Genomic DNA, 27,252 nt, shown 5'->3' with positions numbered 1-27,252 from the left:
TTCAACTAACCCTAACCACGGTTTATAGACTGCTTCAATCGGAAAATAAGAAACACACTACAAACAAATGACTACTTGGGAAACTGAAGATGATTACACTGCTCCTAACAGTAATGACTTTTACATACAGACATCCCCAATATATGTTTTACATATGGCATAGTTTAGAAGTGCCTTTAACAGATGCTCAATCTCCTGCATAACATACAAAAGTTTAACTCTGCAGTGAAGCTGCGAGGAAATTAGTACTCTCATACAGTGTGCTGAGGGTAATGCAAAGAACAAGTCCCAGAGAGAGGAATTTACCACTAACTAGCAAAATCACATGCTGGTGTACACCTTCTACAATTCTATCCCAAAGATAAACTAGCAACTACACAAACTGATACATATAAAAGCTTTTCAATACAGCACTATTTCTATTTGTAACAGCAAAAGACTAGAAGCAATCTAAATGTTCACTAATGGGGACTGTTTGAATAATTTACAGTATATCCACACAATGGAATGTGATGAAGTTATTAAAAGGAATAAAGACTGTTCTCTCTATACTCCCATTAAGTGACCTCAATGACATACTGTTAAGTAAAAAAGCAAGGCATAGAAAAGTGTTGAATATGTAACAATCTTCTTATGAGAGGAGTGAGAAATTACACATATTCACATGCATAATTGTTATACCTATGTGTTTTTTTTAAAAAAGATAAAAATAAACCAAAAACTAAAAATAAAAAAACATATTCAAATAGCCAGGGAGGGACTAGGTAAACAGGCCAAGTATAAAAGCCAGACGTCGTCATTTTGTAGATCTGACTTTTGGAGCCATGTAAATATTTTAAAGTATAAAACAGAGAAATATTTTAAGTAATTCTAAAACTAGAAAAGCAAGCACAAAAAGTGAACTTAACTGTGGATCTGTATGATAGCATAACTATTACACACTAAAAAAATTACAGTGTTTTAAATGATAGTAATTTGTATCTCTAGCGGAATGTGCCTTAAAAACTATAAGAATGCAGTAAAATTATTTTTGCTAACTATATTGCTGTTAATGTTTGTATTGTTATTCTAAGACTGTTTTGTATATTTTAGAATAAAGCAAACAAATCATTATTTTGTGTCATTAAGAACCACAATTTTCAGAGGGAAAGAAAGAAGATACAGATACAAGATAAGTTAAATAAAAACATTATATTCCTGAATATAATGAGAATGAACGTGTGAAAATGCATCTATATTCACGACCTGAAAAGGTCTACAAATAATGAGCATTACTAGAGCCCAGAGTGCAGTCTCACTATTTTCCACTAAAAGTAACCAGGGTTCCTTAAAAAATTGGCTGATTCCAAATCTGGGGAGGAAATCTTACAAAGATGAATGTGAACTGTCATATCACATCAGAAAGCAAAGTTACTGTCCCCAACCACTAGGATTGTGTCAAAAGGTTTTGGAAGTCGACTTGTAGAACTCTTACACACCCAGCAGAACAAACTGTGCACCAGTTAAAAACAGTAACTACAATAAACTGAAACATATCAAAACTGTTTAAATGCATTCATAACTGATACTAAAAAGAAAAGAAAAAAAAAATCACTTTTTACCCTTTGGAGGATTCCAGGGAATCAATTCACTATTTAAAAACTAGTGACTAAAGAACTGAACATTTATTCAGTCTTTCTTATAAAACATATCTAATATTAATGAAGAAATAGAATATAGCTGTTTTACAACTCCTATTAAGATAAAGGACATAGAAAATAATGATTGCTAAAATCAGAGAGAGGAAATCAGACTTTACATAGTACCATCACAACATTAATTATGAAATATTTTTTTCAAAAGGAAGAACGGAAATGAAGAAGACAGGGTGGGAGATCTGAATCTGATTAAACCTTTGTCAGGTTTTTTCGACAGCATGTCCACTATTAGTGTCTCAGCATCACATTTTGGTACTTCTCACAATATTTCAAACTTTCTCATTATATCTGTTATGGTGATCTGTGATCACTGACCTTTGAGATTACTATAGTCATTGTTTGGGGGCACACCAAAATGTGCCCATGTAAGACAACAAACTTAACTGACAAATGTTGCAGTGGTCGGACTCCTCCACTAACTAGCAATTGGCCCATCTCTCTCCCTCTCCTCAGGCTTCCCTATTCTCTGAGACACAAAAATATTGAAATGAAGCTACTTAATATCCCTACAACAACCTCTAAGTTTCAAGTGAAAGGAAGAGTCACATGTCTCTCATGTGACGAAAGAAAAGACAAGACAAGAAAGACAGACAAGAGAGGGAAGGAAGGAAGGAAGAAAGGGAGGAAGGAAAGGAGGGAATAATAATAAAAAAGAATCATACTACATCTACCCAATCTGTGTCTGTACCCTGCAAATGGAATAATAAAGCTTGGATGACAGTAAATCTATTTACAGCATGGTTTACTGAGTATTTTAGGACCACTGCAGAGATCTACTATTCAGAAAAAAACATTCCTTTCAAAAGATTACTGCTCATGAACAAGGCACCCAATATCTCTGAGGGAGATGAATGTTGTTCTCATGCCTGCTAACAACATTCACTCTGCAGCCCCTGGATCAAGAAGTAATTCTGACTTTCAAATCTTATTATTTAAGAAATACATTTCTTAAGGCTACAGTAGCCATAGATAGCGATTCTTTTCACAGATCAGGGAAAAGTGAACTGAAATCTTCTAGCTAGGAATCACCATCTAGATACCATGAAGAACATTCGTGATTCATGGGAAGAGGTCAAAATATCAACATTTACAGGAGTTTGGAAGAAGTTTCATTCCAATCCTCATGGATGACATGGAACAAATCTTCAGTAGAGGAAGCAACTACAGAAGTGGAAGAAACAGCAAGAGAACTGGAATTAGAGGTACACCCTAAAGACGTGACTGCACTGCTGCAATCACATGATAAAACTTGAATGGATGAGCAAAGAAAGTGGTTTCTTGAGATAGAATCTATTTCTGGTAAAGATGCTGTGAATATTGATGAAATAACAATGAAGGAATTAGAATATTAAATAAATATAGACAATAAAGCAACAGCAAGGTTTGAGAGGATTGACTCCAATTTTCAAAGTTCTACTGGCAATAAAATGTTACCAAACACCACCACATGCTACAGAGAAATCTTCTGTGAGAGTTCATCACATCAATGTGGCAAACTTCATTGTTGTCTTATTGTAAATTGCCACAGCTACCCCAACCTTCATCAGTCACCACCCTGATCAGTCAGCAGCCATCACTGAGGCCAGACCCTTCATTGGCAAAAAGCTTGTAACTGGCTGAAGCCTCAGACAATCGTCAGCATTTTTTAGCAATGAAGTATTTTTAAATTAAGCTATGTATATTTTGTTTAAGACATAATGCTATGGCACACACACATAATAGACTATAGTGGTCTGGAACCTGTTTGTGTCTTTTTGCATACTAATCAGATGAATAATGGCTGGGGCTCTTGGACAGTCTCAGGATAGGGGCTGGTTGCCAGGGGAACCAACCAAGTAATTAGAGGGTTAAGACTTTCAGCCCCATCCCCCAACCTCCAGGGAGGGAAGAGGAACTAAAGGTTGAGGTGATCACCAATGGCCAGTGATATAAGGAATCATACCTACATAACGAACCTCCATAAAAAAACAAAAAGACTAGGTTTGGAGAGATTCCAAATAGCTGAACTAGTGGAGATACCTCGGGGATGTCGCACTAGAGAAGGCATGGAAGCTGTGCCCATTCCCATGTGCCTTGCCCTATGCATCTTTTTGATCTGGCTGTTCATCTACATCCTTTGTAATACCCTTTTTAGTAAATGGGGAAATGTAAGTAAAGTCTTTCCCTGAGTTCTGTGAGCCACTCTAGCAAATAAACTGAGCACAAGGAGGGGCTCATGGAAAAACAGGTTTATAGCTGGTTGGTTAGAGGCACAGTCACAACTGGGGCTCGCGACTGCCATCTGAAGTCGGGGCAGTCTTGTGGGACTAAGCCCTCAACCTGTCAGGTCTGACACTATCTCGAGGCAGACAGTGTCAGAACTGAATTGAATTAAGAGGGTCTCCAGTTGGTGTGTCCTGGAGAATTATTTGTTTGGTGTGTAAGAAATCCTATACATCTGGTATCAGAAGTATTAAGTGGTGTATGAGAGTAGGAAAAACACTTTGGTTTTCTTTTCCAGCCTTAACAGAGAGACAGAACAAAACTTCAAATATATTATTATTACTAAGGGAAAAAATAAAAAGCTTACAGAAATTTAATGAAATATATTCATATCAGCTTTGTAGTCAAAGTTTACATTACTCAATATTCAAGTTGTTCTAATATTTCTGAAGTTGTTATTACTCTTAGAAATGGTTTATGCATTAGAAGGTAGGGGTCCACAAGAATAGAACACAGGCTTTAGGTCCAAATTTTGACGCTACTCTTTGGCATGTGACCTCTACCAAATTACTCAATCTCCCATGTCCTCAATTTCTTCATCTATCAAATGGGAATAAAAGATTTGGATTAACTAAAACAAATGTTTGTAAAATACTTAAAACAATGCTTGATGCAAAGTACATACTCTATAAATCAAAAGAACGATCCGTAAAATAAAACCAATTTTCACTTGCAAGACTCTAACAATGCCCTGTTACCACATACTCAATTTCAGAGACAGGGTACAGTCAGCTAGCTACAGATCAGCACTGCCATATGCTGACTGATACAGACACAAAGTTCCTAATAGCTTTAAGCCCTGATCACAGCTTCCTATAAAGTCTGACTGCAGTACCTGCTCTTATGTTCCATGATATTACCTGGTACCATTCCACTGGGTATTCAGAAACAAAATACTGTTGAACCCATCAACAATGCTGAAATATCATCAAAAGAAGAGAATGAAAATTAACTCACTTGCTTAAAACCAGCAGCTTGGAATGATACATTGCTACCTATTTTCCCAAGAACATTAAAAGCACATAGGGCTTATAATTTTCTCTATTTGCCATCTCTTTTTTAGGTGGACAGGGGAAGGTGCATCTAAGGCTTTCATTTATTACCTGAACTAAGTGGTCATTACTTTCACAGATATCTTCTTCTAGTGCCTACACACTGTGCTAGATACTCACCAAACACCAAGGAAATACTCCATAAAATAGACATCGTCTCCTCTCATAGTTTACCAGTCTAGTAAAGGATTCAAGCCAGCAGATTGTTAAAAGCAAATTAGGCAATTAGTAAATTGCAATCTATTCTCTAGCTTTCTTAGTTTTTAACATATGTTGACAACTCTGCAGAAAAGCTTAGAACTAAATGGTTTTTTCTTTGTAACTCCTAAAAAACACCTCAATCAGCCTTACTACTTACATTAATACTTCTTTTTGCCTTCAAAAAGAACGTTTGTCATGTTCTTTACCAAAATAAAAGCAAAGCAACAAATGATAATACTTTCCATTTTGAGTTTACCTTTATTATACATACTTTTAAGAATGCAACAGTATAACTAAAAAAAAACTTACATTAATACTTCTTTTTGCCTTCAAAAAGAACGTTTGTCATGTTCTTTACCAAAATAAAAGCAAAGCAACAAATGATAATACTTTCCATTTTGAGTTTACCTTTATTATAAATACTTTTAAGAATGCAACAGTATAACTATGGTATAAACAAACATGATTTTGTTAACAATTTATTATGCAGATTTAAACTAAGACACTCCTGGTATTATAAATCTATACATACATATTCAAAAGTCACAAGACAACGAGAAATTATTACCATTTACATGGCAGAAAAAAACTGTAGTATTCCCTCATGATACCATATAATTCTAAAAATAAAATATACTATCTAACATATAGTGTTAAGACAAAATTTATTAAGAATCATTAACATTGAATGATCATATGTGTCCAACACTGTTCTATGTGATTTACAACTCATTTCATCCTTACAACCACTGTAAGAGAGAAGTGACATTACTAATCCCATTTTATAGGACACATAGCAATTACCAAATTTGTCCTTGGTCACAAAGACGTTAAGTGGCAGAACCAAGATTCAAACCTAACCAATCTGATTGCAGAGCTCACTCTCTTAACCATACTGTTATTTTGCCAAAGATGACAGAAAATGTTCTTTAATCATGATGTCTAACCACAAAGTTCCAAGCTCTAATCCCTCTTTATCTGTTTGGAAGAGTGAGCAAAGTCCGTAGAAAGTCATTACCACAGAATTCATGGAAACTCAGGAGAGAAAAAAAAAAAAATGCTTCGTTAACTGACTAATAACTTAACTGATGGATATACACTATTCTTTTGGTGAAGACTTATGTGTCCTTCACTTGTCAAGATTTCATTCATTGCCCTTAGGCAATAACATCAGTGTTACTTAATGCCAATGTAATCATAAGTACAAACGGTGGAACCAAAACTTCATGGCAATACTCATTTGAAAAGATTATCACTCAGCTGATTGAGAATGAGTAAGTTTTATTAAGATTCTAATAAAAAATGTTTTAATATATCTAAAAATGTTCAAGGAGAACTCACAAAGTCCCATGAAAATATCTTTAAACTCAGCTGACAAGAACAGATTATAGTAAGAATTAAAGATACTCAGTATTATTGAGATTTTTCCCCCAAAGTTCTTATCGCTACTAAATCATCTGTGGGGAGCAAAAATAATTTAGATCCAGTCAGCTTATGGGAGAGCTGGAATGAAGTTAGGTGAAAAGATCAGAAAACACGCATATCAAAATGAAGTCAGGATACCTTGTGGGTCTGGTGTTCATTTCACAAGCTCCACAAAGCGATTCAATACACATGCTCTAATACAAGCTAATCACAGGTCTATTACTTGACAACCCCTTCAAGTCAATGTATTTTTTTAAAAAGCAAAAATCACCCTTCCTACCAATAATTTTAATCTTTGACAATAAAAATCTACTTTTACAGTCATTTTTTTATATAGGTAGACACTCAAAAGTATCCTGCCTCATAGTATCACAAACTAGTCACACCACCACTTGACTTTTTTTTTTAAATGGAAACTTAGGCAAATAAAAGCTTTTTAACAATATTTAAACCAGATAGTTGGGTAAAATAAGAAATGGCAGAAGTGGGGGGGGGAGCCATATAAAGTAAAATGTCTAAAAAATTTAAATCAACACAAAATGTCAATGAAACCCAAAATGTGCCTCATATGGCTAGTGAAAAGCCTTCGTTTTAATAGATTTCTGTCTTCTAACTCTCCCAATGATTTAATATACATCTAAGGTTATTCATTTGATTGTTCTCATTTAAATCTCATCAAAAGAAATACTTTAGGTCTTTCAAGCTTTGAGTTACATATTTTTATATATTTAACATTTTGGTCTGACAAATTTCCAAACAGTAAGCTTCTCAAGTGTAAATACCAAAGTAAGTTCACATGATGGACTAACTTATACTTTAGTTCACTAGGTGAAAAATGGTAAGTAACAAGGGAAAATCATGACAACACTTTCAGACATGGAATAAAATACAGTGTTTCATGCACAGAAAATCTGGACATTTTATTATTAGGATGCAAAAGTGTAAGTTACTTATTCACATAAAGACTTGCCCCATTTCCAAGGACTTACCTTCTTTTTATCCCTCATTGAACCTTTGCCTCGGACCATTATTTTACATCCTGTCTCTGCTTCAAGTTGTTTGGCTGTAAGTCCTCTAGGTCCAAGGATTCTCCCAACAAAATTAAACTGGAAAAAAAAAAGTCACCATATGTTATTCACTTGCTGGAATTTACACTTCTTAAAATTATTATAAAGCATATATATACTCAAGTTAAATTTCTTTTTTAATACTAAGTTGAAATAAAATCTACAGCCCTTATGAAATGCTTGCCAAGTTTGGGATATAACTACAATAGCTCATTGTTAGGCACAAAATTTTCATATGTATTCACATAAACTATCAATTAGGAACAACAGTATCCAACTAAAACAGGTACTACACTGAATTGCCCACCAATGTATAATCTAAAACAGAGTTTATTTAAGTTTGGCAAAAACATTAGATACCATCCAAGAAAGCAAATCACTTCCACAAAATTCCCAACTGTCTCTTCATAACGATGGTATTAAAGGAATTATTAGTCATTACCCTTTTTACCAAAATCTTTGGGAAAAATTCCTATTTACCTAAAAGGAAATGTTGTACTTTCTCCAAAGCAACTATAGAGAGAGAACTGTGTAACTTACAATTATCGGCAGGCTGCTAGAACACTGATGATCAAATATGGATTGCAATCTATGCTAAATATGTAAGGCTTAAGAACACATAATGTTTACCACATTCCTTGCACAATTTTATGTCTGCATCTTCCTTTTTCCATTTCTATCTGTAACTTAACTGAAACTACTGTTTTTGTAAGAAGCCTAAACTCTTTCCATGAACAGGACGGTGATATAAATAATTGTATAAATAAAATTATTATCCCTCAAAAGAAACTTATAGTATTCATATATACATTTTTTAAAAGGTCAGTGGGAATAACAGATTGAATACTGAAAAGTAAATTTTTATCATTTGCATGTCATGTGCATAAAAGAAAAAAAAAACAAACGAGTGTTTTCCATCAGTTCCACAAAAACCCATGGGTGGTTTTCATTTATTTATTCAATCAAATAGCTACTGATTCTTATGCATATAGCTTCTTACTTTTTTCTTGCATGTATTCTACTGTTAGCATATCATTCACAAAAGTAACAAGCCAGAAAATCCACCCTGTCAGGGCTCAAGAAGCTAGGTACTTCTTCCATCTTCTGTATTCCAATGGCTCTTACCGTGCCTCAGAGAGCTGCTCATCAGCAGCTTTGTGTTTCTTACAGGAGAGGTGGTAGTATGCTTGAAGAAAGCCTCCTTCTCCAAGGAGATTTTCATGTAACTTCTTTCACTCCAAGATGAAACCCACAGACTTTGATCTATAAGCACTTGATCTAGACTTACAAGATCCCACATTCTGAAACTGCCCGTATCATCTTCTTATATTCAAATAAAGCCACTTATCCTTGTCTACTTTCTCAGCATATAGCACTTTATCTATCTCTTTACCCGACCTAAACCCCCATGGTCATCCATTTTAACATGGCATTTACTTCCAACCTTCAACCCTGTAAACTTCTCACAACTGCAATCTAAATAAACTCAGGTAGTATACTATGGATAAGTGCTTAAATTCTGAAGCACACAGATTTCAGCTGTTATCCAAGCTTGAATACAAAATAGTACTTAGGAATTTGAAAGTCATATCAAATAAGCCTCAATTACATAATAGAGATAATAGTATCTGGTAGAGCTAATAGTGACGATGGTGTGTGCACAGATGTGTGTGTAGCACAATACATATACAAAGTCCAGTACAAGGTCTGCCACGTGGTAGACAATTAATAGCCTACCAAGTCCACTAAAAATTCTCTTTGGGAAATCTCAGGGCCTTACTCTTACGAAATAATTCGGCTTAGAATGTCATATAAGGAGGAGATGTGATCAATGGCAAATTTGCCTTACAAAATTCCAGAGACTTAACACTCAAACACTTGAGTTCTGCAGCGAACAAGAAAGAAAAGGTGAAAATAATATACAAAACAATTGGCCATCGCTGCCTTACAGAACACCAAAAGCCAGGCAACTGACTTAACCAACACTGATATTCCTTTGTACTTTTACTCCTTTTCCATATAATACAGGGGCCCCAGAATGTTTAACAGCCTTTATTCTCAATCCAGTTTATACACCATTGGTTATTTTTCAAATTCTATTTATATTTTAAACTCAGTAGGACGTTGTTATCTATCTTCGTACAGATAATATGGATTTAGATTTACAAACATAGTTACCATTTTTGCTACTCTTTATTCCTTTCTGTATCTTCAACTTTCCAACTAGAGTCATTTTTCTCATACCTGAAAAACACCCTTTAGTATTTCCTGTAGTAAAGGTCTTCTAGTGATGAAATCTCTGTTTTTTCTTATCTGAAAATGAAAATGTCTTATTTTTGATGAACTTCTTAGGGATTCTTTCACTGTCTTCTAGATTCCACTGCTACTTTTGAGAAGTAAGCTATGAGTCTTCCTATTGCTCCTTTGACTGTGGTCTTTTCCTTTTTCTGCCTGCTTTTAATATTTCCCCTTAATCATCAGTTTTCAGCAGTTTTACTACTATGTGCCTACATGTAGTTTTCTTTGTATTTGTCATGCTTACAGGCCAGTTTCATAAATCTGTGACTTACTTTCTTTGGTCTTAAAATTCTCAACCACATGTTCTTCAAACTCTGCTTGTGTCCCCTTCTATTTCTCCTCTTCTTCTAATATTACAATGATATACATTAAACTTTCTCACTGTATTCCTTTTATAATATTTTTCACATTCCCTCCTATTTTTCCATTCCTCTATATGTTCATGCTGAGTATTTTCTTGTGAGCTATCTTCCAGTTCACTAATTCTCTTTTCAAATGCTTCTAATCTTCTGTTAAACTCACCTGTTTAGTTAACAGCAGGTAAGGGATTTTTCGGTTTCATTTTTCTTTTATAGCCTTCATATATCTTCTTTGTCTACTGTCTCCTTACACACAGTAGCTCTTAAAATGTTTGGATCTTGTAATTCTAATAACCAGAGTCTCTGTGAGTTTGTTTCTATTGTTTTGTTGTTTCTCTGTATTTTCGTTAATGTCATCTTGTCTCCTTGTTGTGCTTGGTTGTTTTCTACTGCATGCCAGAAAATGTACTCACTAAATAGCTTACAGAAAATAATATAAGGCCAAAGATAATATTATCTTCCTCCAGAGAAGATATATACCAGCTTCTGCCAGGCACCCACTGTTACTAATAACCTGAGATCATCTCAGCACAATTTCACTTATTGAGACAGACAATTTTGAGTTCAGGTACAGTCTCTATGAGGACCTGGGACCTTTTGGTTCATTCTTACTTCTAGAGTACATGCCCATCAGTGTCTCTACCCCAAAAACATTAGGCAAAAGGGTTGGGGGGAGTCCACATAAACAAACTGTAGACTCCAATCCCTATCCCCCAATGCTCAGCCTCTTTCTTAGGTGCCCTCTTCAGATTCTGCAAACAAACCCAGAGAGAAAAGTGATCCCAAAAGTCAGGCTTATATATATCCTTGATCATCTGACCTCCGGAGTATCCTGAAGCAGTAATTTCTTCACAATTTGGCTAGGTCTGATATATTCAAGCAGGTTTTTTTTTTTTTTCTTCCTATTGTAGCCGATTTACTAGAATTACTCAGCTGGTCTGAATTACCTTGTCAGTCCCTAAGAAACACAAGTCCACTAGCACTTCTTTAGAGGCTACCTTTTGATCTTAATAGATCCAGAACTGATATAACTTAAGGCAGTACAGGGTAATTAATATATCGGCATGAGGGTCTGAGAAAAAGAAAAAAATCAGAGAAGATCTATCGACATGCCTAGCCCTATGTTCATGTCAAGTAAGCTGCTTTTCTACAACTTCATAACTTAACCTGTTTATATGGTCAAAAACTACACTAAACTTCACTCTCCCTTCCCCAAAAACAACCTGGACAGAAACAATCTCGACATCCCATCACTCACTCTTTTTGTTTAGGTTTTGTATTTTTCAGTAAAATGGGGAACAGCCTTTCATTTTCAAATTTGATTCAACAAAACATTTATTCAAGTCTTGTTCTGTGATAAGGAATGAAATAAATGGGGGAATTAAAGGAAAGAAAGAAATTCTCCCTGCTCTCAAAAAGTCTGTGAAAGTGCCTTCGCTCTATTTGTTACCTTGACTATTTCCTAAAATAAGCAGCCTTGCCAGCTACTCTTCAGTAATAGTTGTACTCCATACAGATCCTTTCCCAAATCAACCCATATACTAGAGATGCATTATGTATTTCAAATATGGCCCCCAAAAATCTGGAAAAATGCATTATGAATGAGACACTGTAGCACTTCAAATAACTAACATGTAATTGGTTTTGACCTATATCCTTTGTCAAACCAGTTGGCCTACACTTCATGGCCACTCAGAGAACCCCTTTGGAACATCCTATCCATTTCACATATTAATCCTCCTTGGGTGGAATCACAGCATCAAGATTACACAGAAAAAGGCTTCCATCACAGCTGATTAATCTTCACAATAATTATTTACTAAATTTAAAAAATCTTTTTAAAACACTTAAAACCAAAACATTAAATCTGTGACACAAAATTTTCCTAACCTTAAACATGAACAAATTGCTATCCCAAGAACCGAACAACAGCTCAAGTATGTTAAAGTGCATGCCACTGGGATTCTAATACAATTGGAACTGTCAAGGTCATCGTTATCAAAATGTTGTGAGTAGAGAATGAAAAAAAACTAATCATAGCAGCTGCTTTGTCTACTGCAACCAATTTCCAAGTTAATATCGTTTGCCTTGCATTAAAATTCATTCTGTGTTGATTTATCATGCTAGTTTCTGCAGCTTCATTCAATTAAAACAATGTCACAACACTTTCAAAGAAAATCATTTCAAACAGCCTGAGCTCAGTGCAACTTTAAAGGCCAAAAGAATGGAAAGAAAAAGAAAAAAAAGATATCATTAGCCCTACTGTTTAAGTACAGACCTTCTCCGTGGCTCACCAATTATATTTCTGCCAAGTGGCATGTTAATTTTTAAAGAAGAGGTTTAACAACAATCATGTCTAATGCTGTTCATTGCTACTCACATCATTTTAAATAGAAATGATAGATTTCTCCCAACGATAAAATGTAAAGTATTATGAAAATCCTTTCCATTAACCTTTTGAGAATTCTACAATTAAAGATAAAACCTACTGTGACACACTATAAAAACAGCTAATAAAAAATGGATTTCCAAAACCATCTCAGTGAAACACTTCTAAGAACTGATAAAGAGTAATCCCTGCTTAAATTTTTGGGAAAAAAAAACTCAAAAACTCAAGAACTTATACCTTTTAAATTGTCCATTATATCACATAAGGAACACAGTAGGTATGAAACACACACAAAATTGTTTGTGTATATATATTTGTTAATGAAGTCTTTCACTTGGCAGAAGACAAAAAATGGACCATCCCTAATCTACTCAGCACTAGCGAGCCTATTTTACACAGATATTCTAAGATGAGACCATTTAGCACAAAAACTGTTTGTAATTAAAAATACCAGAATGGACCAGGCATGCTGGATAAGTCTTAGCAGTCTGGAAGGCCCAGGCAGGCACGAGGACTGCTTGAGGCCGAGAGTTCGAGACCAGCCTGAGCAAGAGCAAGACCCTGTCTCTACAAAAAATAGAAAAAAAAAAATAGCCAGGCTTAGCAGCACACACCTGTAGTCCCAGCTACTCAGGAGGCTGAGGCAGGATAATCGCTTGAGCTTAGGAGTTTGAGGATGCAGTGAGCTATGATAACGCCACTGCACTCTATCCAGGGCAACAGAGCAAGGCTTTGTCTCCCAAAAAAACAAAACCCCAGAATGAATGCAGATGCTCCCTGATTTACAATGAGGTTAAGTTCCAATAAAATCACTGTAAGTTAAAAATATCCTAAGTTGAGAGCACAACAATGGGTTATCCAGACATGGCCCCCTTGTAAGTCAAAGAGCATAATGAATGCCGATTGATTTTGCACCACCGTAAAAATATCATAAGTCAAACCATTGTAAATTAGGGACCTTCTATGTATGAAAACGTGTGTTGGGGGTAAACAAACTGTCTTATACTTTTTCTACCTTTTTATTAATTTGTACAACTAATAAGTAGCCAAATATATCTCCTGCAGAAACAGTTAATTTATGCTACATAATTATTATTATAGGAATCATTTGGCAAAACCTCATTAGGCCTTTATAAAAATTGTTTGTGGCACATTTATGTACAAGTGCTATGTTAGAAAAGGCTTTCTCACAAGGCTGTGTACAAAAAGGCACTGACATCAACAGCAAAGGGAAAAAATTAGTAAACAGTTACAACCAAAATTTGAAATCTGTGGTATGTGAATTTGGATATCCTAACTTACGGAAAATCATTCTCCGTATAGATATATAGATATAACAGGACAACATGCTGAAACCACTCAAAAAAAACTCAGGTAAATAAGATAGATGATTATCATTCCAGATGCTAAGTAACAATGAAACAAACAAAAAATTTAACCAATTAAAAATATTAAGGCAATTAAAATCAGTAAGATTTTTATGACAAAAGCAGACAATATTTTTAGAGTATAAGACAGTATTTGTGAGTAAAACCGTATACACAGGGCCTTTTAAAAGATCCCAAACTACTTTTCTAGTCTATTCTTGCTACTACCTCTGTGTTCTAGCCACATATCAATTTACTTTTCTCTAAAAAAACAGCACGTACTTTTAATTTTTGTTCCCTGTGTACACCTTTCTTTCTCCTTCCTTCCCATCTAACACGCCAAACTCCTCCTCATCCCACAATATTGAGCTCAAGTGTTTTTTGTATTTCCTTGTGTGTTTTTTGATACCTAGAGTCAGCTGCTTCCCTGGTCCGAAATGAGACTCTCAGCAGAGCACTGTGTACCCACCACCAGTTACACTCTTACCACATGGTATGCAATGATCTGTACATCTCTTGGGGGGGGTCATGCCTTGAAGTCAAGAACCAACTCCTAGTTTTGTTTTGTTGTTTTATCCACAGTGCCTCACACAATGTATAGCACAAGGAAGAAATTAATATTTGTGCAGTGAAATTATATATAGTGATTTCTCATTCTCATAGTAAAAATTTCCTGAGATTTAAAAAAAAAAATTGAATGGGAGACTGCCTGAAAACACTGGGTGCTACAGACTTAAACAGAAGGAAGTAATATAGATTAAAGCAGAAATAAATAAAATAGAGACTAGAAATACATAGAAAAGGTCAACAAAACTAAGAGTTGGTTTTCTGACTAGACCAACAAAGAGGAAGAGAGTCAGAACTCTAATAAATAAAATAACTAATCAATGAGATTTTACAACCAATAATGCAGAAATGATCGTAAGATGATAAAAACTACTGTAAATAATGATATACCAAGAAATTGGACAAACTAGAAAAAATGGTTAAATTCTGAAAAACATGCAAATACAACCTACCAATACTGAATCATGAAGAGAAAATCTAAATAGACCAATGACCAGAAAGGAGACTGAATTATTTTCAAAAACCTCCCAATAAAGAAAAGCCCAGTACCAGATGGCTTAACAGGTAAATCCCCCCATTTAAAGAATTAACACAAATCCTTCTTAAACTTTCCCAAAAAATTGAACAGGAGAGAACACTTTCAAATTCATTTTATGAGATCAGCATTACTCTCATACCAAAGCCAGATAAGAGCACAAAAAGATGAGAAAATTATAGGCCAATATCCTTCATGAACACAGATGCAACAATCCTCAGCAAAGTACTGGCAAACTGAATTGAAAGCACATCAAAAGCATCATACATATGTCATGATCCAGTGGGATTTTTCCCTGGATGTAAAGATGGTTCAACATATGCAAATCAATAAATGTGATACACTAAATTAACACAATGAAGGATAAAAATCATATGATCATCTCAACAGATGCAGAAAAAGCATGTGACAAAATTTAACATCCTTTCATCATAAAAACTCTCAACAAATTAGGTATAGAAGGAATATACCTCAACATAATAAAGGCCAGGTATGACAAGGCCACCGCTAACATCATAACTCAACAGTGAAAAGGTGAAAGTCTTTCCTCTAAGAACTGGAGGAAGACATGGATGCCCATCCTCACCACTTCTATTCAACACAGTAATCAAAGTTCTAGACCAAGTAATTAGGCCAAGAAAAAGAAAGAAAAGACACCCAAATCAGAAAGAAAGAAGTAAAGTCGTCTCTGTTTGCAGATGGCACAATCTCATATGTAGAAAACCCTAAGGACTCCACCAAAAAAACTGTCAGAATAAACAAATTTGGCAAAGTTCCAGGATATAAAATCAACATATAAAAAGCAGTTCTATCTATACATTAACAATAAACTATCCAAAAAAGAAATTAAGATGCAATCCCATTTATGACAACATCAAAAAGGACAATATATTAAATATTTGGAAATAAATTTAAGCAAGGAGCTGAAATATCTGTACACTGAAAACTATAAAACACTGATCAAAGAAATTGAATACAGAAATAAATAAAGATATCCCACGTTCATGGATTGGAAGAATGTTCTCAAAATGTCCAAACTACCCAAAGCAATCTACAGATTCAATGCAATCACTATCAAAATTCCAATGGCATTTTTCATAGAATTTTTTTTTGAATCCTAAAATTCATATGGAATCACAAAAGACACCAAATAGCCAAAACAACCTTGAGAAAGAATGAAGCTGAAGGCATCACACTTCCTGATTTCAAACTATATTACAAAGCTACAGTACTCAAAACAATATGGTACTGGCATAAAAACAGATGCACAAATCAATGAAAAAAGAAGTCCAGAAATAAATCTACACATATTTAGTCAACTAATCTTTGACAAGGGCACCAAGCATACACAATGGGGAAAGGACAGTCTCGTCAATAACTGATTCTGGAAAATAGTCTTTATTCAAATAATCAAATTTTCTTTCTCTCTTTTCTGATGTTACAGTATATTTGTGATTGAAACATGTTAATAAAGTAGTATCACATAAAAGTTTTCACTCATATAATCTATGGTCTACACATTTCATCTCCTAGACTCCTCTTCAGGGTTTGAAGTGATACCCTGAAGAGGAGGTCTAGTAGAGGAAATGTGTAGTTCTGATCACAGATTAGGCTTTTGAAGCTGACATCTTAAGTTTTGCTACATAAATACTGTCAGCCCCACAAAACTGTTCAAAAAATACTAAATCAGCTCTTATAGTGAACTGTTTTTTGGCATAAATTTTAGTCATATTTGACCTACTGTTCAATATTCTACATTATTATGAACTCAGCTTACAGTGGCTTTTAATTATTATATCCTATTAATACAGTAAGTTTACCATCTCTTACTCTTGGTTCTCCTACAATATCATATTATAAAACCTTTTACTCTTTCTGTATTCTCTATTTCCAATGAATGGCACCACCCACAAGGCTCTCCCTTATTCCTAGCCTCCACATGTAAAAGATGAAGAAATCTTAAGAGTTCCACCAGTTAATCTGTTTCCTTCTCTTCATTTCAACTGCCATTCCCTGAAGGTCCTCATTATTCCATACCTGGATTATGGTTATAATGGTACTATGAGATTATGGGATGGGTACTAAAGGATCATGGGATGATGTCTTTACATATTCCTGTGCCCTTTTGCCTAGCATAGGCCACAAACAAACACTTCTAGTATAAAAGATACTAAAATTCTGCTATTTTATATTCAGATGTCCTTTTTAGTTTTCACATTCTAATTACTTTTCAAGTGTTTGTTTTAATCTGTCCTTGACATGGCAAATTTATACTGTTTATATATAACCTTACAAGTAAAAAGACAAGAAACTAATCAAAACAATCACTGTTCTATAATCCCAAACAATATATCAAAAATTTTCAGCTCAATTATTTACCAAATAAAAAAATTATCATATCGCTATGAAACAAGGAGATGGTCAAGTTCATGACAGGTTGCTTACTTACTGACATTGATTTTGGACTTGGGAAAAGCAGTTTTCTATGGTAGTCAAAACTTGATTTCAAGAAATATCCAATTTATTTATGAACTACTTTGTTCTAAATGGCTGGGTTTATTAAGACATAAAATATGTTTTCCCAATTAAATGATTAACTGAATTTATTTCCAAGGACAGTAGTTTAAAACTTCAATTTCAATGTCTCTAAGGTAAAGTCAAGGTAGGTTTTCTCAAAAACTATGGTAGTTTTCTGCTCAAACTGAAATCAAAAGAAGGCATAAATGATTTCGTTCACTTACAAAATACGTTTAGTTCACCTATTTATAAAGAGGCACTGAGATGGGTGGTAGAGCTCAAGTGCTATAACCTTTGAACCTTTGAAACACCCAGTTTCACTTACCAATTGTGGAGGAAAAGGGTTAGGATTATGATGGTTCTATTATTAACTGCTTCACTCAGCTCCAGGAAACACTACTCTCTCCAGTTGGGCTGACAATAGATCAGCATCTCAAGTTTTCCTTTAATATTTACCAGTAACAGCTCAATGTTCCCAGAATATGGATAGCACTAAGAAGCAGGTTTCTCCCCAATTTTTATATTATATTCCTTTGGTTACTTCAGTGACAATCTTAGAAATATGGAGGTGGGATACTGTAGCAATGTGACTGGTCTTCTGTAGCAATAATTTAACAAACCAGATCCTAACACACTCTTTTTAGATAAAATTAATCTAATTTAATCTATCTCAACTGAGCCTAGGAAACATTTGCTTACCAGAAATAATTCTTCCCTAGGAACTAACTCCATCTTTTCATTTGTTCTTCTAAACAGTACTTCCTTTTAAATATTAAAATGCTACTTACAACACAAGATACTGCCCGCATTTTAAAAACTGAGAAGGCTCATTAAAGAAATTGCTAAACTTTGGAAAAATCAGAGCTAAACAAAATCTATTGCTTTCAGACTGTCTTGAAACTCTTTTTGGAATAGTATCTACTAACATTCTAAGAAATTTAGTATATTCCCAAAACATAAAGAACCTATTAAATACATGGTATACATCAGGCCCTCAATATACCCTCACAGAGTGAAATAAAAAGAAAACTTCAAAACAAAAACATCATGAAATTGGCCTTCATTAAATTGAATTGGTAGAATGTCTAAGTCAAGGATAACAGTTTCCCTTTCTAAAATTTAAAGACATGGTCTATATTATCAAATCACCCTGCTAAATTAAAACTCCAACAAGTTAATATGTAATCTGAACCACTTCACAACTACACTCAATAAAAATATATACTAACCTTATTAGAAAACTATCTTTAGTTTCCTGCACAAACTATCAAAGAGAGGTGTGCAGATCTTACTTTAAAAATGTTATATTTTCACTTATAATTAAGGTCATATTTAGGCAAAATTCAAGGGTTAAGGTGGGCACTGAAAAAGGAGACTTTGCAGATCATTAAATTTTGATTTAACATCCATTTGTTATTTAGAAGAATAAAAATGAAAGTAGTTTATATCAAGACTGTTAATCCCTCAACACAGTAAGAGCCGCAACAGGCAAAGGAACAAAGACCTAATGAAAGATAAGTAACTGCATTGACCCTTCTCTCTTCTTATAATCCCTCCAAAACAAACACCTGCTCAACAGCCAATCTGCAGATGACAATCTTGAGAAACAGAAGAAAATACCAAACAACCCTATACTAACTCAGAAGCTATCACTAGCCAAATTTTTTCTGCAAACCCAGAAAATTAAACAGAAATGGAACTTATAATTCATGAACCACCATAAATATAGCTTATGACTCTAAGACTATAAAGAATATTATGAATAACTGGTTGCCCAGCTAGAATCCTACAAGCTGGAAAAAAAAATATTTAAAAAGACACTTACACATCTCACAAACTCTGACAATATGTGTCATGATGATGGCCTAGAGACTCAAGAGATGTTTTTCAAGGCTATTATTCAAAATTAAAGCCTATTTTAAAAACATCAGAAAATCAGTAACACTCACAGAAAATCCTTAGAAAAAGTCTCACTGCAATTAAATCATCAAGTCATGTCCCAAGTCAACAGTTTAACAATCTAATCTGATCATGCATATACAGCACAATTAATACCCCATACAGTAAGACCTTGCCAATATTTGTCACTTATTTACTACTCTGGCAGATCCCAAGAAAACAGTAACAACTCAAAATTAGTAACAAGGCAAATTTGGTGACAAAACAATAACATTTTTTACTTATATAAATCAGAGTTAACTCTATCCATGCATCATTTGTAAGAACCCGCATATTCAAAAAAGTCCTTAATAATTTAACCTACCAAATTACCAGTTTGATGGTCTAAACATAACTTTAATCTTCTTTCACGACTATCCTTCTATGAACGTATGATAGTCTTAAATGATTTACTACACTGTGTTTAATCTTTCATACAAGACTGTGAGCTCCTTCAAGAATAAGATGTTTTTTCTTATTCATGATCACACAAACCATATTGAGTGTCTGCTCTATCAAGTGCCATGCATTTGTTATCTCTACTTCTCCAAACAATCCTGTAAGGTAGATCTTATGACTTTATAAGCAAAGAATCAGATTCTAAAAAGTAATCCTATGCTCAAAGTCAACGTGATAATCTCAACTATTAATATTTTCAGCAAATATTTATTCCAGTCCCCCCCTCACTGTGGACAGAGTGACTTGATACAGCTAATAACAGGGTTTCTCAACCTCAGCACTACTGACATTTTGGGCTGGTAATTCTTCGTTGTAGGGGGCTGTCCTGTGCATTGTAGGATGTTTAGCAGAATCCCTGGCCTCTACTCACTAGATGCCAGTAGTAATCCCTCCCAAGTTTAGTCAACTAAAAATATCTCCAGATACTCAATGTCCACAGAGGCCTTGCACATGCTGATGCAATTTAGCTTGGCTCTGGCATTCCAGTGATCAGCCATGATTAACAGCATGCCCTGAGCAGCCACTGCCTGATTTAGCCTGGGACCTAGCAGGAACATAAATAGAGAAGATTTAAACCTACCCCCACGTAGTCTAGATCAGCCCAGGCCCAGCCTCAACCAGCGTAAGTTCAGGCAATATACAGACCCACGAGTATGGAAATAAATGCTTATTATTTTAAACCACTAAGTTTTACAGTGTTTTATTATGGAGCATTATTGTGGCAATTGTTGACAAATACAGCCACTAAAGGGTAAGCCAGGATTCAAAATTAGGCCTATCTGACTCAAAAATCCCACTAAGTTCACTATATCTAAGAGGTTTTCAATTGGATTAATATTCCCACCCAGGATATGCTTGGTACACAGTACAGATTAAATAAAAGTCTACTTTAGTAATAAATATAAATACAAATGTTGTAAAAAAATTTTAATACCTTTTCAATGGGCTACTTAATAATAAATAGCTTCTCATCCTCACATCATTAAGCCAATGGTTCAAAAACATTGTGAAGGGCATCATACAGCACTACCTCATTTCTTAGACACTGAATTCTAAGGCCTTCTTTTATCAGTTTCAGAACTCTACATAGGCAAGTCCAAAACACTATCTCCAACTTAACACTGACTATAATAAGTAACTTGCTATGTGCAAATGCAAAACACAACAGGTTTAAAGAAAAAAAAAGTTTCACAATATCTGAAAGTACAGGTTTCATACAAATATGCACAACAAATATTTATTACACAACTACCATTTGCCACACACTATTCTAAGCACTGAAAAAAACAGATAAAAAAATTTCTGCCCTCATGGAGCTTACATTCTTATAACCCACAGCATAAAGGCATTTTCCAAGTGCTTTACACATATTAACTCATTTAGTCTTCATAACCCTTGTGAGAGACTTAGTATCTCCATTACAGAAATGAGAAAACCGAGGATCAGGAATGAAAAGTAATTTGCCCAAGGTCACAAAACAAGTGGCAGAAGTAGCCAAAAGTCTAGGTCTGAATTCATACTTCTGCCCACTGTGCGCTACACTGCCTCTCTGCTAACTCTTCAATCTCACATCGTCCCACACTTCCCAAGCATACTACTGCACTTGCTGTTCGCTCTGCCTGAGATGTTTCTCCTACAGATAGTTTTCCTGCCTTCCTCCTCATCATTCTGTTCCTTTCTCTCCATTCCCATCATCTTATAAGAAATTCCTTCCCTGCTTACCCTTAAAAATGAACATCTCCCACCACACACAATCACCATTCATCTGTTTACCTTACCTTATGTTTCTCCATAGCACTGACTACACCTAAAAGTTTGTGTTCATTTGCTATTTGTCTGTCTCTGCTACTGAAATGCCCACTTCATGAGAGAGAAGAGACACTGTTTAGTTCATCATTTACCTACATCCTGAAACAATGCCTAGCAAAATGACCATGTATCAGATCATCTAACTGTTAGGGTGGCTTATTCTAGCTAAAGAAACCAAAAAACAAATTTAGAGTAGTGATTTTCAAACTTTAGAATGCATTAGAATCATCTTATAAGGTTTGTAAAAAGAGCAGATTGCTAGGCCTTCCATCCAGAGTTTCTAATTCAACTAGTCTGGTATAGAGCTTGAACATTTACAAGTTTCCAGAAGGTATAGATACTATGATCCAGGGATCATGCTTTGAGAACCACTGATCTAGACAATGTTACGCTCCAACACATCTGCCAGCAACCATAGCTTCATAGCAATGAGTCACAACTGGCAGAAGGAAGAAGGGAATATAGTGAAAAAGTGCCCTCTAGACTCAAGCCCTGACTCAGAAGACTGTATGGAACATGTCTTTCAAATAACACAGAATAAATATCCCTTCCCTGGATAGGGTATTGGGAGAGGGAGAGGGGGAGGGGGGGAGAGAGAGAGACAGACAGACAGACAGACAGAGGGAGGGAGGAAGAAGGAGAGGGAGAGGGAGGGAGAGATTGAACCAGACTGATCAAGGGTATATTCTCTCTCTGTTAAGGTCTTATGATCCTACATGTTCTATGTTAATGATTATTGCTAAAACTTTATCCTTTAGGATTTAAACAAGCAGAGGAGAAAGCTGATATCCTTTAGGGGATACTAAAACACCAAACAGTAGCAGACAATTGGGACAGGTGCCCAAATCACAATTTCCCATTTCTAGGAATAATCCCTATGCCCAGGGTGGGCCCATGGTGGTCATATCTAGGTTATGGTAAGTCACCTCACTTCCCCTACTCACGGCAGATTGGCCCAAAACACACTCTCTCGTCCAAGAATCTGAAATTTGAAGATAAAAGTCTGGGAGACAATGATGCCCAGTTATGGGCAAGGCTCTTGACAGAAAAGGTCCCCAAACCCCTACCTACTGCTGAAGTTCTCAGGGATGCCCCGGTCCCTGGCTTTACGTGAAAGTTTTGCTCTCCATCTATTCTTTTAATTCTTCGTATTACACAGTAATCTTCCAGTGAACTTTGCTTTTGCATACATTATCCAAAACTATTGGTATATTTGCTACCAAAATTATTTACAAAAATAGAGGCAATGTATAGGCTTTAAAGAAAATTGTATTAGAAATGCAAATAGTGAAATACCAAAGCTTTGTTCCATTAATTAATCTTAAGACATTATTTCCCATTTGCAGACTAGTATTCTGTCCATATAACCAATGAATCTTAGAGACACATCACATTTTTGACACCATAATAGTAACTCTCCTTTGCTTTAAGAAAAGTCCTCTGAAACCTAACAAAAAGCCACCATTTTTCCTTTATTTATTTAATGGCCTATTGTGTGCCAATACTATGGGAGATACAGTGAATAACAATGGCAAGGTTCTTGTTTTATGTACCTTATATTCTGCTAGGGGAAGATGAAAAATAAACAAATATTACCAGAAACATACCAGATAAGTACTAGCGTAGAGAAAATACGAGACTTATGTGAAACATTGAGTAGCCAGCTAGCTTTTAAATAAGGTCAGGGGAGGCCTCTCTGAAGTGATATTTAAGCTGAATTCTTAATGACAAGAAGCCAGCCAGTAGAGATAAGAGTACAACTAACATAAAGGTCCTAGGGCTGGGAATAGACTTGATTTGTTCTAAAAGCCAAAAGAAGGCCAATGTGGCTATAGTGTCCTGAAGAAGAGGGAAAATTATTTAAGATGAGGTCAGAGAAATAGAATGAACCATATCATATAGGGGTTTGGAACAAAAGGCAAAGAATCTGGATTTATTTAGAAATTAACTGATATAGGACAGGATGGCTGTTTGCAACAAGATGCTTACAGAGAACAGTTGAGCAACGGACTAAGATGGGAAAAAAATTCAGATTACAAACAGTAGTTTTGATAAAAATTATAGAGCTAAAAGGAACATAGTCCAACATCCTCATTTTACAGAAAGGATGATGTGGCCCAAGCTGTGGCTTCTCTGAGGTCAGATTAAAGATGAGTAGAGACTTGTAGTGAGTGCTCTTTGATACTTAGGCCAAAGCGCTCTCCATAGTTCCTGGCCTCATTGTGAAATCCAAAATAGTCTATACCATGCATTTCCAAAATGACATAGCAGCAATCAAATGAAAACATTTAGAAAGAAATTTTTTAAATTATACATGCCCAATTATTTACATCTCCAGTTCCTCACATGAACTTTTAAAAAAGTGGCTGATAATGCGTAAGTATTTACCACCAAATATATCTCTTCCAAAATATGTGAAGCAGAAGAAAATTGAATAAAACAACAAAATATACTTACATCTGGGTATTCTTTTACAGGCACATAAAGTTTCTCTTGTAACTGAACAATAGGTCCCACAGCATCAGGCAACTCTGCACTCCTTTTCTCTGTACTGCCATTTAATGTGTCATTGTACATGTCTTTCCGTACTCTGCTAATTTCTGTTAAAAGTAAAAATTTTAAATGTGTTAGACAAAACAAAATATTCTTGCTAGTCCAAGGGGGAAAAAGAGGGCAGGGAAGGATTTCATTGATAAAGTGTTAAAACTCAAGTAAGGAGCTACTGATCTATGTATGCTGTCATTCTCTAGATTAAGCCCATGCTTAACAGGACTATAGCTTTAATTAATTTCTACCACAGATCAAATTTATACCAATCCAATAACGTATCTTATCAAAACTAACTTCAGAATCTGAGCTCTTAACCAACATGCTATTGACTTGTTACTTTACCTAATTTTTCCATGACTAAATGAGGCCAGTCATTCCAAATGATAGCTTCAAACAGCTATCACAGGAATATCTATCTATGAGACAAAACTAGTACCAAAGCCTCTTTTACGCTTCAGAACTAATCTGTCTGAACAAGATTTACACTGACCACTTTGTTATATTTTTTAGATACCTTTGGAATATTCAAACAGAGATATCCAATAGACAACAGATAGTTCAGCAGAAGTCTGAGTTTGATACACAAATTTCTTAAAGCTATGAGAAGAGATGTTTTAGAGAAGGTAAAGGGAGGAAGAACTCAATGAACCTTAGGAAAAGCAACATTCACGGAGTGAGGAAAAAAAGATCCAAACCAAGAAGAAATGGAGGTAGACAGAGAAACAGGGAAGAGAGGTATCATCGAAGCTAAGAAATGACAGATTCAAGGACAGGGTGATCAACAGTGTCTAATACTAGAAAAGTACACAGCAAAAAATAGTACCTTGAATTTGACCACTAAGCCACTGGCGATCATAGGCATTTCAAGGGAAAGACACTAATGAAGATCAAACTACACTGAGTTAATGAATGAAAGATAAAAAAGAAAAGCAGAAATCCCTAAAGTCAATGAGCTTTTAATAGAAAAAAAAAAACAATATTACAGTTCTTGGGTATAAATATACTCCTTTTTTGAAAAAGTAGGAGAATTCTATTTTAATGACAAGTCCTATAAAGAAAATTCTTTCAAGAATTATTTATTAAGCTTCTACTATACACTAGAAGATAGGCTCATGTCCACTGGAGCCTACTGTCTGATAAGTGATTGTCATTATTAAGGTTAGCTGAATACCTATGTAACTATTTCTCCATCCTACAGATTGTGTCCTCCTTGGGGAGAAGGCTTGCATCCATTAGTATTTAAAAATAAAGTGTTTTTTAAAAATATATTTTGTACATGAAATTTCAATATATTGATATTAAGAACTATCAAATATAAATGGACTCTTTAATTTTCCTAACTAGTTATTTAAATCAATTTTGGTTAAACAAAATCCAACACAGCAAAAAGGCATGATCAAAGGTGCTCTTTCCTAGTTATAAAACCTTAATCAGTTAAAAAAAATGCATTATAATACAATCAGATAAATATTTATAGAAATACAGCTTAAGTGGTAGATGTATTTTATCATCTAACTGGATGTCTGTATATGAAGGCTGTTGATTTTATATATTTATATATTTTTTAATCTAGTCATCTGAATCTTTTGATAATTTATAACAGATTCTTTTGGTTTTCTAAGTTTAATAAACTTATTTACCTTGAACAAGGTAAACTATTCACCCCCTTGATCCATTATATTACTGTGATTACTTACAATAATAGATTTTTCAATATCGAACTATTCTTGCACTCATTGATACAAATTATGCTTGGTCTTAGTGCATTTTTCTTTTAATATGCTGGTGGATTCTATTTATTTCAGATGTTTGCACCTACTATTATGGGAAAGATAGGTAAGAAATCTTTCTACCATAATTTTTTTCAGTCTCTAAGATATAATCCTGAATTTCTTAACAAATTATGTGCAAGACTGTATTGATGGAAATGAAAAGACGACTACGGCACAGTTCTGGTCCTCAAAGACTTTACCATCTTCATCAGTGATAAGTCTGACCAGCTGCATACTATCTTTATCAATAGGAAAAAAGTAGGAAATCATCAGTACTTTCTAATGTATTATTTACAATATTCAAGTTAGAACAAGTTCTGATTCCAGTTTTAACAGTAACTCTGTGATTTAGACAAGTCTTTTTCTTCTCTGTGCCTGTGCCTCATATGATTATAGAAGTTGCTTACTGAATGACTCAGTGGAATCCATTGGTTTGCAATCTTAGTATATGCAAGAACCCCATTTATTATTTTCTCCCATAACCCCATGTTTTAAAAAGTTACATCTCCAAAACTTCATTCCATAAGTCCTGGCAATCAGAACTTCTGTTAATGTTATCCTAGCAAGCTGGTAATTATAGCCAAACTATTTCAGAAATACGCAATGGGTATGGGTTTGGGGAATGCTATAGTCCTCTCATTGTAAGTGGTGGATTCACAGGTGTTCCTTCATGAAACAAAGGAATGCTTCATAACTAGTATGCTGTATATACTGTTTCCTTATATCAAACATTACATTATAATGCTCAAATGTCCTCCCACCTCCACACTACTTTCATCAACCTGCAGCAGTGGTTCAGAGAACTAAAAGTTCAGACTATTTGTTTAATTAGTGGTATAAAAATTCTCCCAATAATATCCACCAATTCGGGCAGGTATCTTTTATTTAAATAGCCCCAATAACAAGACAATTTGTTTTAGACATCTCTGAAGATCTTCAGTGTTACAAGTTTGTTTTAGGGAACCAAAACCTGCTCTCCTAAAATTTC

General features: G+C 34.8%; 1 protein-coding gene across 6 annotated transcripts in view; it reads right to left on the bottom strand.

Annotated features, from left to right (window-relative positions):
* Window positions 1–27,252, bottom strand: part of QKI (QKI, KH domain containing RNA binding) — a 146,616-nt gene that overhangs the window by 84,169 nt on the left and 35,195 nt on the right. For all 6 annotated transcript variants that reach the window (XM_045544708.1, XM_045544709.1, XM_045544710.1 and 3 more), the window contains exons 2-3: window positions 24,400–24,542; window positions 7,627–7,743 (exon numbers count right to left, since the gene is read on the bottom strand). In XM_045544708.1, coding sequence (XP_045400664.1) covers window positions 7,627–7,743; window positions 24,400–24,542 — 260 coding nt within the window. The remainder of the gene's footprint in view (window positions 1–7,626; window positions 7,744–24,399; window positions 24,543–27,252) is intronic.

The sequence above is a fragment of the Lemur catta genome, chromosome 2 (assembly GCF_020740605.2).
Source record: "Lemur catta isolate mLemCat1 chromosome 2, mLemCat1.pri, whole genome shotgun sequence".
NCBI classification, from domain to species: domain Eukaryota; kingdom Metazoa; phylum Chordata; class Mammalia; order Primates; family Lemuridae; genus Lemur; species Lemur catta.
The sequence above is the reverse complement of the archived record's forward strand: the minus strand, read 5'-3'. Positions and strand labels throughout refer to the sequence as shown.